The sequence below is a fragment of the Hevea brasiliensis genome, chromosome 18 (genome assembly GCF_030052815.1).
Source record: "Hevea brasiliensis isolate MT/VB/25A 57/8 chromosome 18, ASM3005281v1, whole genome shotgun sequence".
NCBI lineage: Eukaryota > Viridiplantae > Streptophyta > Magnoliopsida > Malpighiales > Euphorbiaceae > Hevea > Hevea brasiliensis.
Genome location: NC_079510.1, coordinates 2499631 through 2511330, shown reverse-complemented (window position 1 = coordinate 2511330; position 11700 = coordinate 2499631). Strand labels below are relative to the sequence as shown.

General features: G+C 30.7%; 1 protein-coding gene across 2 annotated transcripts; it reads left to right on the top strand.

Annotated features, from left to right (window-relative positions):
- The first annotated feature begins 2519 nt into the window (after window positions 1–2519).
- On the top strand, window positions 2520–5897 carry LOC110640651 (uncharacterized). 2 transcript variants are annotated; one of them, XM_021792053.2, is made up of 6 exons: window positions 2524–2824; window positions 3201–3277; window positions 3350–3419; window positions 4115–4224; window positions 5226–5340; window positions 5654–5897. In XM_021792053.2, exons 2-6 carry the CDS (start codon window positions 3214–3216, stop codon window positions 5736–5738), a joined length of 444 nt encoding a protein of 147 aa, XP_021647745.2. In that variant the 5' UTR covers window positions 2524–2824; window positions 3201–3213; the 3' UTR covers window positions 5739–5897. The 2 variants fall into 2 exon arrangements, with proteins under 2 accessions (XP_021647727.2, XP_021647745.2); XM_021792035.2 differs by having other exon boundaries at window positions 2520–2824; window positions 3201–3419.
- Window positions 5898–11700: the final 5803 nt, after the last annotated feature.

Below are 11700 nucleotides of genomic sequence, written 5' to 3'. Positions count from 1 at the left end.
TACTTGCACCTTCAAGCCTTCAAATTATCATCATTCTTTCCCAAAGGCTTCAAGAAGGGATTGAAAGCACATATCAACCTAAAAATCAAGAAATAGATAAATTAAGCCTAAAAATACAAAATATGAAAAATAAACAAAATAAAAGGTGAAAGTAACTAAAATCAATCAAATGAAGGGCAAAATAAATGCAAATCAAATCTAAATTCCCTATATGAAATGCATGCATCAGTTATTAAATTTTATTATTAAAATTATTTAATATTTATGTAAAAACTATCATTTAAATATTTTAATATAAAATTAAAATCATAGATAAAGAGATTGTTAATTTTAATATATAGAAGTATCTTATTCAATATAAGAAATTATCATATTAATATTACTCTTCATTAATTTACTTTGTTTTGAAATATTTTTTTAATTATTGAGCTTTTATTATTGAATTTATATAATGTTTATATAAAAAAACAATCATTTAAATACTTTTTAAAAAATTTAAATAATATATAAAGATATCATCAATTTCAGAATTAAATAAACAATCATTTTTTTTAAATGGACACTCAAATAACCGAAATTTAATATAAATATATATATAATTAAAAATTAATCAACAATATTATCTTAAAATTTACTGATGCAAATTATATAAAAACCATAATAAAAATTAATTCAAAAAAATAATTATTTAATAATTTTATATTCTTAAGTTTGAATTTCAATAAAAAAATAGTAAAAAAATAATAATGTCACAAACATTTATTTGGGAAAAATTTTTATCCATCATCACACATACTATTAATAAACTATAAACACTGCATTGTGAACAGTTAAGGTTATATTTAGTATTTAGGTTGGAATTATATTAAAAAGATTAAGATAAATTAATTTAAAGTTAAATTTTATATATTTTAATTATAAAAGATATAAAAACACTTATGATCTATTTGATATTGTGATTTAAAAGTTAAAAAGTGATTTTAAAAAATTGCTGAAAAAAATATTTTAAAAAAATTATTTTATTATTTTAATATTTTTATTATTAAAATTTATAATATTTAATTTTAAATATTCTTTATTATTTTTAATTAATAGGACAAATGTCCATAAAAATCTTAAATTCTGACCTGAACATAACCATTAACTTTATTATAATTGTATCCTAGAGTCTATTTCACTATTAATTATAACAAGTTTTGCTACGTCAGCATATTTAACAATAAGAAAAATGTCATTTTTAACAGATATATCCTAAACGTTGAAATTCACGGCAATTGAATTCTACCATCCATTAATTGCCAATAGAAGTTCCAAGTTAGTATTTCTAAATTTCTATCCCCCAAATTAAAATTAATTAAATCTAAATTAAAATTAATTAAACTCAATTTATAATAAAATAAATTAGAATCGAAGAATTAATATGTTATATTTTAAATTGTTAAGGTGAGTCTGATTAAGTTATTGAGAAAATATATTTATAAAAAGTGGGATTGAATTTTTATGAAGATAAAATTGGGCCTGGAAGAGATAATGATTTATCAAAGTGATACAAGATGATTAAGAGAAATATTGTATGATTTGATGTGGTAAGGAAAGAATAAGCACATTGATTATTGATCGGTGATGGTGGAATGAGTGAGTCTAGGAGATTAGTGTCAAATGATTTCTTGGGACATGGGAGATTGATGAAGTTAGTTAGTGAGGAGTTGGAAGGTAGAAGATAAACTTTTATGTTCTTAGTGAAAAATAATGTGGTTTTGCTAGAAATGATTTTTTTTTTCTTTTATTAGAAATTAGGTTTAATTATTATAGAATTGAGGGATTAGAATTGCTATGAGTCACTTTTATTAATATTTAATAAGGTAAATAATGGTGAAATTCAATTTTAGTGAAGTTTAAAATTTAATATATATTTATTTGACAAAAATTAGGATACAACTATAAAAAAGGTAAATTTGAGATTTTTGATGCGGCAAAACTCGTTAGAATTAATTTTAAAATAGTAGTGATAATAATGAAATATTTACGAAAATCACTTTATCCGAATCTAATTATTATTATTTGAAAATGTCTGAACTCATTTAATTTTATATATTTAATTAATAATTTACATAAAAATTATTTTTTATTAATAATTTATATTTTAAAAATTTAATAATTTTATAAAATATTTAAATTTTATTTTATTTAAAATAAAAAATATAAAAATTATAAATATTTTTATAATTAATTAAAAATTTACAAATTCAATCATACACTACTCAAATCAATATTATTAAAATTCGAGCCCCATAGAATAAACGGTAGAATAGAAGATCTTATCAATTTTTTCAAACCAGTTTTCAACCATATATATATATATATATATATATATATATATATATATATATATATATATATATATATTCCATTAATCTCTATCGTAAACTAGTTCAATTGCTCAAATCTCGCTTGTTGAAACTAAAATTGAAACGATGCAAATAAGATAAATCGCAGCCGCCCAGTTTAGGGTTTTGAACACCAACCGTCGGATCAAGCACTATAATTGTCTGCAACCGAGATCTGCTCTCACATTGCGTTTCTACGCCACCAAAATAATAATATAATAATAACCACAGTCACAGCCACCGCAGCAATCATTTTTCCGGCACGTTCCATAGCCTTCATCCAATCGAAATACCATCTCTGCTCGGTCGTCTTTGATCTTGGTCTTAATTGCTTTATTTCCAAGTGTTTTCCTGCAATTTTCTGGTTTTCTTTAGAAGCTAATTCACATTTCGGAATCAAAATACAAGACTTGAGCAACTGCTTCACTGTTCCTTAGGTAATTCAGCTAATTTTGAGTGTAATGAATCTAATTATGTGGTTTAAAGTGCAAGGATAAAGTTTATTTTTTAAAAATTGTTATGTGTAATCTTGAACTTAATAAACTTCATTTGATTCAAATCTATGAGAAGTAATTCAAGTTTACATTTGGAAAGGGCTACTTCATGATTGGGATTGTGGTACAAGCATGTTATTTGGGAAGCTGACTATGGATAGAATCTGATTATGGATACTCAAAATCTTTGACAATGTATTTATATTATACTTGACTTGTGATTTTCTTTTCTGTCATTTCCCCTCTCTTGTAGTGACCAAAGCAAAGAGAATGTGTTTTGTTTATGTCTAAATTTGAAATTTTTGCAATGGTTGATTAGGATTTTTGGTGGAATGGATTGGGGTTTTGCACACAAAACTTGGGAGAAGTGGGCTTCCCACAGCATTGGTTCCTCTGGTAACATACCCTTTTCAATTGCTATATGTATAACTCATACATTTACAGATTTTGTTTATTGCAACTTATTAGGCAAACCATTGAAGGCAGCTTTGCTTATTAACTATGACCCCTCTGGACCATCACGGTTATTGTCTACCATGTAAGTGAAAATCGTGCTCTTCTTTCTATATTTTATTTGCCGTCTGAAACTTGTATATTCTTTCCCTTTTGTTTGTTTTCTGGCTTTCTGTTTATTCACTCTGAATAAAAAATCATGACAGCCAATGCTTTTTGTTTTCGATCTTCTTCCTTTTCTTTTAAATCTAACATTAATTTTACAGCTTGTTTGGGTAAAAAGTGGGTAGGGAAAGAAAGGGAGGAGAATGATATAACTAAAGGGAGAGAAAAAAATGTGGGGAAAAAGAAAAATTAGAAGTGCTATTATACTCTTCACACATTTAGAGTGAAAATGTAAGATATTGGGATATTAAAAGAGAAAAAAAAAAAAGAAAAATAAAGTTTCCTTTAAGGTGCAATAAATGGTTTCTGTTGTAAAATATAAGGCAGAAAAAAAAAAAGAAGAAAAGCAAAATGCTATTGTGGGAAACATGCTGAATACTATGTAAAATTTAAATTAATTATGGAACTGAAGAAAAGTAAACTTTAAATGTTATGTATTCCACTTCACCTCTTTAAAACTGATTTCTATTGATGGCCATTTCTGAAATCCATGGTTTTCTAATGTTGGAGAGACAAAAGTCATCTTACATGTGTTGCAAGAAACATATCTTAGATGGGCAGTGTTAAAAAACTTCTATTAGAAGTGCTGGAGAGGTTTGATTTGGGTGCTTTTAGTGCAGAACAAGAAGGGATAAAAGTCAATCCTATTGAACTGAGTCAATTCATTGATTTCATCAAACACAACAAACTCCAAACTGAGAGCTTTATTATTGGGCCAAATCAATGTAAGTTCTTCTGCAACTTTTTATCTAATGTTTGATAGTCATATTAAATTAAATACAATAATATGAGAAGCAAAATTTCATTTAGCTAGTTGAAGTGTTATAATTGCTCCAGCCAAAATGAATGTAGGGTAAATGTGTTAATATTGACAACAAGCGGAGTTTATTCTAATTCAAAAGCTGCTTATTTTTGCAAACAAGTTTTTCTCGATTGAGAACATTGTTTTAACTTAAAAGTGTATTAGTCTTTCTTTATTAGAAAAATGTGTTATTCTTTTATTCAAGTTAATGTTTATAACCTACTTCTTGGTTTTATTCATGTGGAAGATTTTCTTAATGGGGAACTAGTTTAAAGAATGGAGACCAATGTTGAGAGAAATATTATTTGTGAAGTTGTAGTTGGAAAGATCTGTGCTTTGATCAAGGAACATTGACTAGTGCAGGCTAGACAAGAGAAGGATGTTGGTTATGTGATTTACAAGAGCCACAGTTGTGGCTTATCTCTTACTGTGGCTACACTACTCTAACAGATCTAAAATTGGGGCTATTTGTCTCTGTGCTCTTTAATCATGTTTTTCTGGATGGTTGAGGTTAGATTTTGTTTTTGGCTATGAACTTATTTGATTCTGGTTTTAGTGATATATAGCTAAATTATACTGCGTATTTATTTATTTGTGAAGTTAATTTACCTTTTCCATGTTGTCTAGCCAAATATTAAGCCCAATAGTTGATCTTTTGATCTCTTTGTTTTTGTCAAACAAACAATATTAGGGGATATTAGCGATGTCACTCTAAGTTGGATTGTGTATTATGTTGTGCAACTCATTGCAGGTTGCTAGAGTCATAAAATATGTAAATTGAATTTCTTAATGTCCATTTTAATCCATGCCTTGCACTTTGTGCACATAACATTTCCTAGTAATTGTGGCTCCTACAACATAATTTTTACATTTTTTTTGTCCATTATGTGATTACTGTCTTACAATGGCTAAATTGGGTGGCAGATGTGGTTACTTCAATTCATCAGAATTGGTTCTCTGCAAGGTGTGTAAATACATCAAAACCAACTGGTGAAGGTGCTATTGTCATGCAGACAGCAGCATTCCTCTTGGTTGCATTGTAAGCCTTTTACCATACTTGTGTTAACGTGTTCATTTTTGCATTGTATACATGTTCAGCTATGGGTTGTTATACCGATTGAAGCATTTGTATTGTTTAAGGATCTAAGTCTCTGTTTGGGAGAGATGGGAAAATGGAGAGAAGAGAAAATGGGATAAGGAACCATAAAATTGTTTCTTATTATGTAGGCCCCAAATCTCAATTTCCCTTCATTTTCTCCCCATTTCCCCTCTCCCTCCATTTCCCTCTTTCTTCCTAATAGAGGCTAAAGGATTTGACATGCTGGAAAGATTGAATTCACTTGCATTGACAGGTATGATGGCTCAATTGGTGCAGCATCTCATGCTGTGGTGGCTGTTGATCAGTTTGCATTGCAGCTTGGGCGAAGAAATCTTTAACTTTAGACAATAGTACAATCTACCTAATTTGCTATGTTAAAGTTTCCATTGCAGATATGATTTTCTATTATATAAGAATAGTTTGCTTTAGATGTTTATTTATTGAAGTTATTACATTATTGTTCCTATCCTACTTAAATCATTCATTCTGTTTTCGCATACCAAGTTCTTCAATTTCTACATTTTTTCAAAATTTGGGAATTGGCAATTATTTGTTTTCAACAATTCTCTGATATTTTGGGATCTAGATTATGTTGGAGAGTCCTCCGTCAGCCCTGGTAGCGAGGCTACAGTAGAGGTGGTATTTTTTGACCTAAACTTGACTATTAATTCAATCTGAACGCAGGGGTAGAATTATTAGAGGATTATAATTATAGTATTTAGTATCAACTTGATAAGGCTAATGTAGAAGTTATAAGTGAGAGAGTTGCATGAGTTGTTGGGTAGTGGAGTATGACTGTTCTTGGGAGAATCTGGAGTTCTATTAGTGCATGGAGTGGTGAGGTTAATGCTAAAAGAAAGATGGCAAGGAGAAGGAACCTAAAGAGATGAAGGAAGATGTGCAAGAAGGGGAATGAAGGAATTCAAAATAATTTATCCATAATATTTCTAAAAATTTTAAGATCAAAATACATATCGATATAGTATTTCCTAACTCTGCATAGCTCTTTTGCCCTTGAAGGCCAGTCTTGATCCTATCAATGGAAGCTTCTCCATCATAATAATGCAGTCGGTCTTTGGTGTTTGCAAACAAGCTAAGCATTGGACAAAAATTCCATTACATCTCTCTTCATCCCCTTCCGCTAGTACGCCTCTTTTAGGTTATTATACGTGTTGATAAAATCAGGACGCACAATGTAAGTTGATAGGTGAGCCTTATTCAATCCATTTTTAGCACGCAGATTCTCTTCCCATACCTTGGAACACCATCTTCACCAATCTTGAATTCCTTTAGTTCCCTTCAGCAATCTCATAGTACCATGTCTAGCCACTGGAGCAAATGTGTTATCATAGCGAATCCCAAGTAGCTGAGCATATCTTTTAAGTTTTAACCACCAACCTTGCCTTGAACATATTTCCATCAAGGTTCAACTTCACTCTATAAACCCACTTTGTATAATTCTAAAATTCAAGTGGGGTGGGGTGCAATGTAGAATTTAAGTTCATCGAGTGATTGCTTGCCAAGATGAAAACAAGTGTCCTGATTTCCAGCTTTTTTAAAATCTATTGAATGAATTATTGATAAGTAAAATAAATGTGTTCATTTTTCTTATTTTACACTTATTTATAAGTAAATATTTATTTTTGCAGAATGTTTCTAAAATACCAATATTTCCAGGGTTGTAAATTTTATAATTTCTACTTGACTGTAGAGTATTTACCACAGTTGAAATGCAAATAGTTGTGTTATAGTTGAGATTCAAAATTTTAGTGGATTTGGAAGACATATTTTCTTAATTTAAGTAGAAGAAATATTTCTAAATAGAATGGAGAAATATTTCTTATATAAAATAAAACTCTTATTTTACTGTTATTTTTAAATTAAGTAGATTCTTAATTAAATTATAATTGAAAGAGTTAACACAATAAATAGAAGTATTGTGAAGAGGTTATAACTCTTGTTCATTGAGAGGGGTAGCTCTTGCTTATTACAATCTCGTCGAGGGAGGGAGAGAGCTTTTGGCTTAGATGGATAAAAGGCATAAAATTCAAGAAAAATGAATTATTGAAGATTGGTGAGAGGATTTTGCCCTTGTAACTGAATAATATAGTTAAAGTAGTAAATATATTAAGTTATATCTAAATGAGAATAAAAAGGATTAACTAATATATTCACTGTAAATAATTATATAATGAGGGTGTTCTTGAATATAACTAGAATGATGAATTTATTATTGATAATAATAGTGTCACACCTTACCCCTCTGTAAGGCATAACATGATCCCGTAGTATACCTAATGAATTATTATACTTCGCCTACCGATAATCCATTAAATATACCATAAGATATTTTAAAACTAATTTCTTACTTTTTGGAAGTGGTGGGCGTTTTTGGTAGGACCTTAAAACATTTAATTAAGGTTTAAAAGTCATGTAAAATTTCTGTCCATTTCCATTTTTCTGCAAATTTTAGGAAAATTTTGGCAAAGTGTCCGCTATATTTGAGAAAACCGAAAAATTTTACCTGTTAAAAACACTTCCAATATAACATTTCAACCAAAATCAACCACCAAATTCAACTCTAACACAATTTCTCCCAACTCCATAATTCAAATCAATATTTCACAACTCAAAATGTCAATTCAATTATTTCCAAAATTAGTAATAATTAAATTCATACACATTGCCTTAAAGAAAAATTTATTTACATTCATCAGTCTAAAAGTTACATCAAGAAGTCCAAAATAATATTATTACAAAATTTGTACAATCTGCTCAAGATCAATTTACAAATGTACATACAGTTACATATATCAAAATAAATATACAATCAGGGTATAAAATTATACCAGACAAAATCTCGATGGCGTAGCCCAATACTCCTTAGCAGCTCACTCAGCTGCTCTACTAGACTCCCTACCTGCGGCAGCAATAAACAGTTATCGCTGAGTACTATGACTTAGTGGTGTACAATATACTAAAATACAATTTATGCACAAATCAAATCACATTTATTCAAATATTGTACTGAAAATGAAAAACAGATACAGAACACAATTTACAATTTTAGTCAAACAGTCTCATTTCGGAAGTCTCAAAATAGATTTCATAAAAACACACAGTTATATCATGTCATCAGAACAATGTTCATCTCAATAGCCAGAGGCTTATGAGGAATCTCAAGGCTAACTAGCTCAATCTATGGGTACCCATTCAATTTCTTCCTCTACTGGCACACAGCTCAACACTTCAGCCAGAGAGGGAATCAAAATTCAAAACTAATTCCTCCTACTAGTCATGCTAGTGAAACATTCAAATATATGGTCATGACACTGTGGTTTCAAAACTATCTCAATAATTTACCAAACATTTACTGACAATAAAAACATATGCAATTAATTTTTCAACATTTTAGGTCAGTAGCATAATCTACTTTTCAATCATCATTTTGCAATATAAAAAAATCACAATTCATTTCATGCACTTTGCAAAAGAACTTTAAAGAACATTTTATGTTGTGCACAAACCTCGTGCGAGTCGCCTCTTGGCCTTGACTCGATGTCTTGGGTTCTTTTTCGGTATTCTTTTTAACTGAAACACACAATTTTATAGTGTTTCAGTATCACAATTTATCATAAATCCATTAAATAAATTCACAATTATTTATGTCTAGCCCTAATATGCTTAAATTAACGTTCTTTGCAAATTTGTATTTCGGGGTTACTATTCACGATACTATTTAAGTCAAATTGTTGACTTTCTTATGCTTAATAGGTATGGGAATTTTAATTTCACCCACATACCACATTTTGGTTACCAATTTTGTTAGTTTTAATTGCTCCTTAGAATTTTAGGTTTCCTAGGCACAATTTCAAAATTTTCAGATTTGGTATCCTGTTTTGTATTGTTTCATTGGTCATGTTGCTGTTAGAATTTGGCAAAGTGTTCTTCATAAAACATGTTCCTTATTGTCTTAACTTTAATTTTGTTTTTGAATCACTCCATTTGGAGTTTTGTAGCTCAAGTTATGGCCATTTGAACATGGCTGGCCGGATTGGTCTACCTAGAATTTCTGGGCACCTAATTTGGTTCTGGCAGTTTTGAATCACTAACTTTGGGTGGCAAAATGACTGGGTTATGGGCAGAATTTGGGTTAGTATTCTTCATAAAAGTTGTAGTGCTATGTCATACCTTTCCAATGCCACAAAAATCAAGCCATTTGGACCTATATAGCTTCAGTTATGGCCATATTGTTCATTTGGTCATTTTAGTACAGTGGCAGTGCACTACACCCGAGTTTGACCTAATTGTTCAATAGGCTATGGTTATTTTCTGGGCATGCTTCCTAAATGAAAAATGGTCCATTATGTGTCTAGTTTCATTCTCAATTGGCCTCACACCAATTGAGTTGGTAAATTTTTATTTTGGTCCCTGAAAGAGACCTAGGTCAAGCTGCCAGAATCTGATCACTAACCAATCCGAATTTTAACTTGGTTCTAGCAATTCACACACACCACAAATTGTCACAATTGACCATTTCTCAACTTAAGTAAGGTCAATGGCATCAATTGACCAATTCCACAAAATTTTCCCAATTTTCTAAGATGCTAAGAACCCTAATTACATAAATTTAATATCTAATGAAATCCAAGTGCATATTCAATGTCTACATACTTCATTCAACCAAAACAACCAATCAATTGCATCAAAATTATTCATTTCAAACCCTAACATAAGCTGGCCGAAATTCCCTTTGGTCCACCAACAATTATTTTCTTTTGATTTTTAAGTTAATTTATAAGTTACTTACACCAAGAACACAAGTAATAAACTAAAATTTTTCAATTCAAACTACTAACCTTTCTTTGATGTTCAATTCTTCACTTACTTCCTTTTCTTCTTTTCTTTCCTTCTTCTAATGGCTCCTCAAGTGAAAATAACAAGCTTTTGTGGTTTAAATTTGGGGAATTTTAGGGTTTAGTTGGGTGAACTCAAGCTTTGCCAACCTTTAATGGTGGTTTTAGCAATGGAGGAGAGAGAGAGGGTGAGGCTATCGAAACTTGTGGGAGAGAAGAGTGAATTTTTTTTTGTTTTAATTTTATGTATTTTAGTTGTATTTTTACTTAATTGACTAGGTCAAAATTGATGGGAAATAAGAAAATCCATTTATGATGTCATATTTGTGAGATAAGCATGATATAAATAAAGTTTTGTTTCTTTTTCTTTTTCAATTATTTTTCCTTATTTCTTTAATTTAATTCCCTATTTCGAAATTTTCTTTTCTCCGATTTTATTGGACAGTTAGGTCAGAAATCAGCTCTAGGGTGAATTGACCAGATCGCCCCTCGCCGGTTTAATACAGTTTGCACATTATTCGATATTTCTTCCGGATCTCTGACCTAATTATTTGACTTGCTTAACAATTCTTTTCTGTGATTTTCTCTTTTCCACTGTGTCCACAATAGTCCTAAGGATCTCGACGTCACATTTTTTGGTTCAAAATTCGAGTTATGATGGCCTTCGCAGTCACTTCTCGGGAAGGTCACCCATCGCTGTGACTCTTGGCTCATTTAACTTTTTATGTTCTGTTTTTCTTACTTGTAGTTAAGTATCTGGCAATTACTAATTATTTACGTTCAGGGCTTATCTAAGTGTCTTAGATGTGATTCTAATCTCCTTAATTATCCAGACCGACACCGGTCACCGGAATAGTGAAATATACTAGGCTATGCATATAAGGGTGTTACAATTCTCCCCCCCCCCCCCCCTTAAAATAAATTTCGTCTCGAAATTTTTACCTAGCATCAGTCTTTGAACAGCTGTGGGTGTTGTCTCCTCATATCCTCCTCTCGTTCCCAAGTAGCTTATTGGCCCGAATGATGGTTCCACAAAGACTTTCACCACAGATTCCGCTTGTTCTCACCGCTTCACCTCATAAGCCAGAATCTCTATGGGTTCTTCTTCATATGTGAGGTCTGGATTTACTTCAATTTCTTCCACTGGTAACACATGAGATGGGTCAGATTTGTACCTCCTCAACATAGACACATGGAAAACGTTATGTATCTTCTCCAACTCTGGAGGTAGTGGCAAACGGTATGCCAAAGGACCCACTCTCTCCAGAACCTCATATGGCCCGATGAAACGAGGACTCAGTTTCCCCTTTCTGTCGAATTTCATAATTTTCTTCCAAGGGAAAACCTTGAGGAATACTTTGTCACTCACTGCATACTCAATATCTCGCCTCTTCAGATCAATATAGGACTTCTGATGATCTGATGCAGCCTTGAGTCGGTCTCT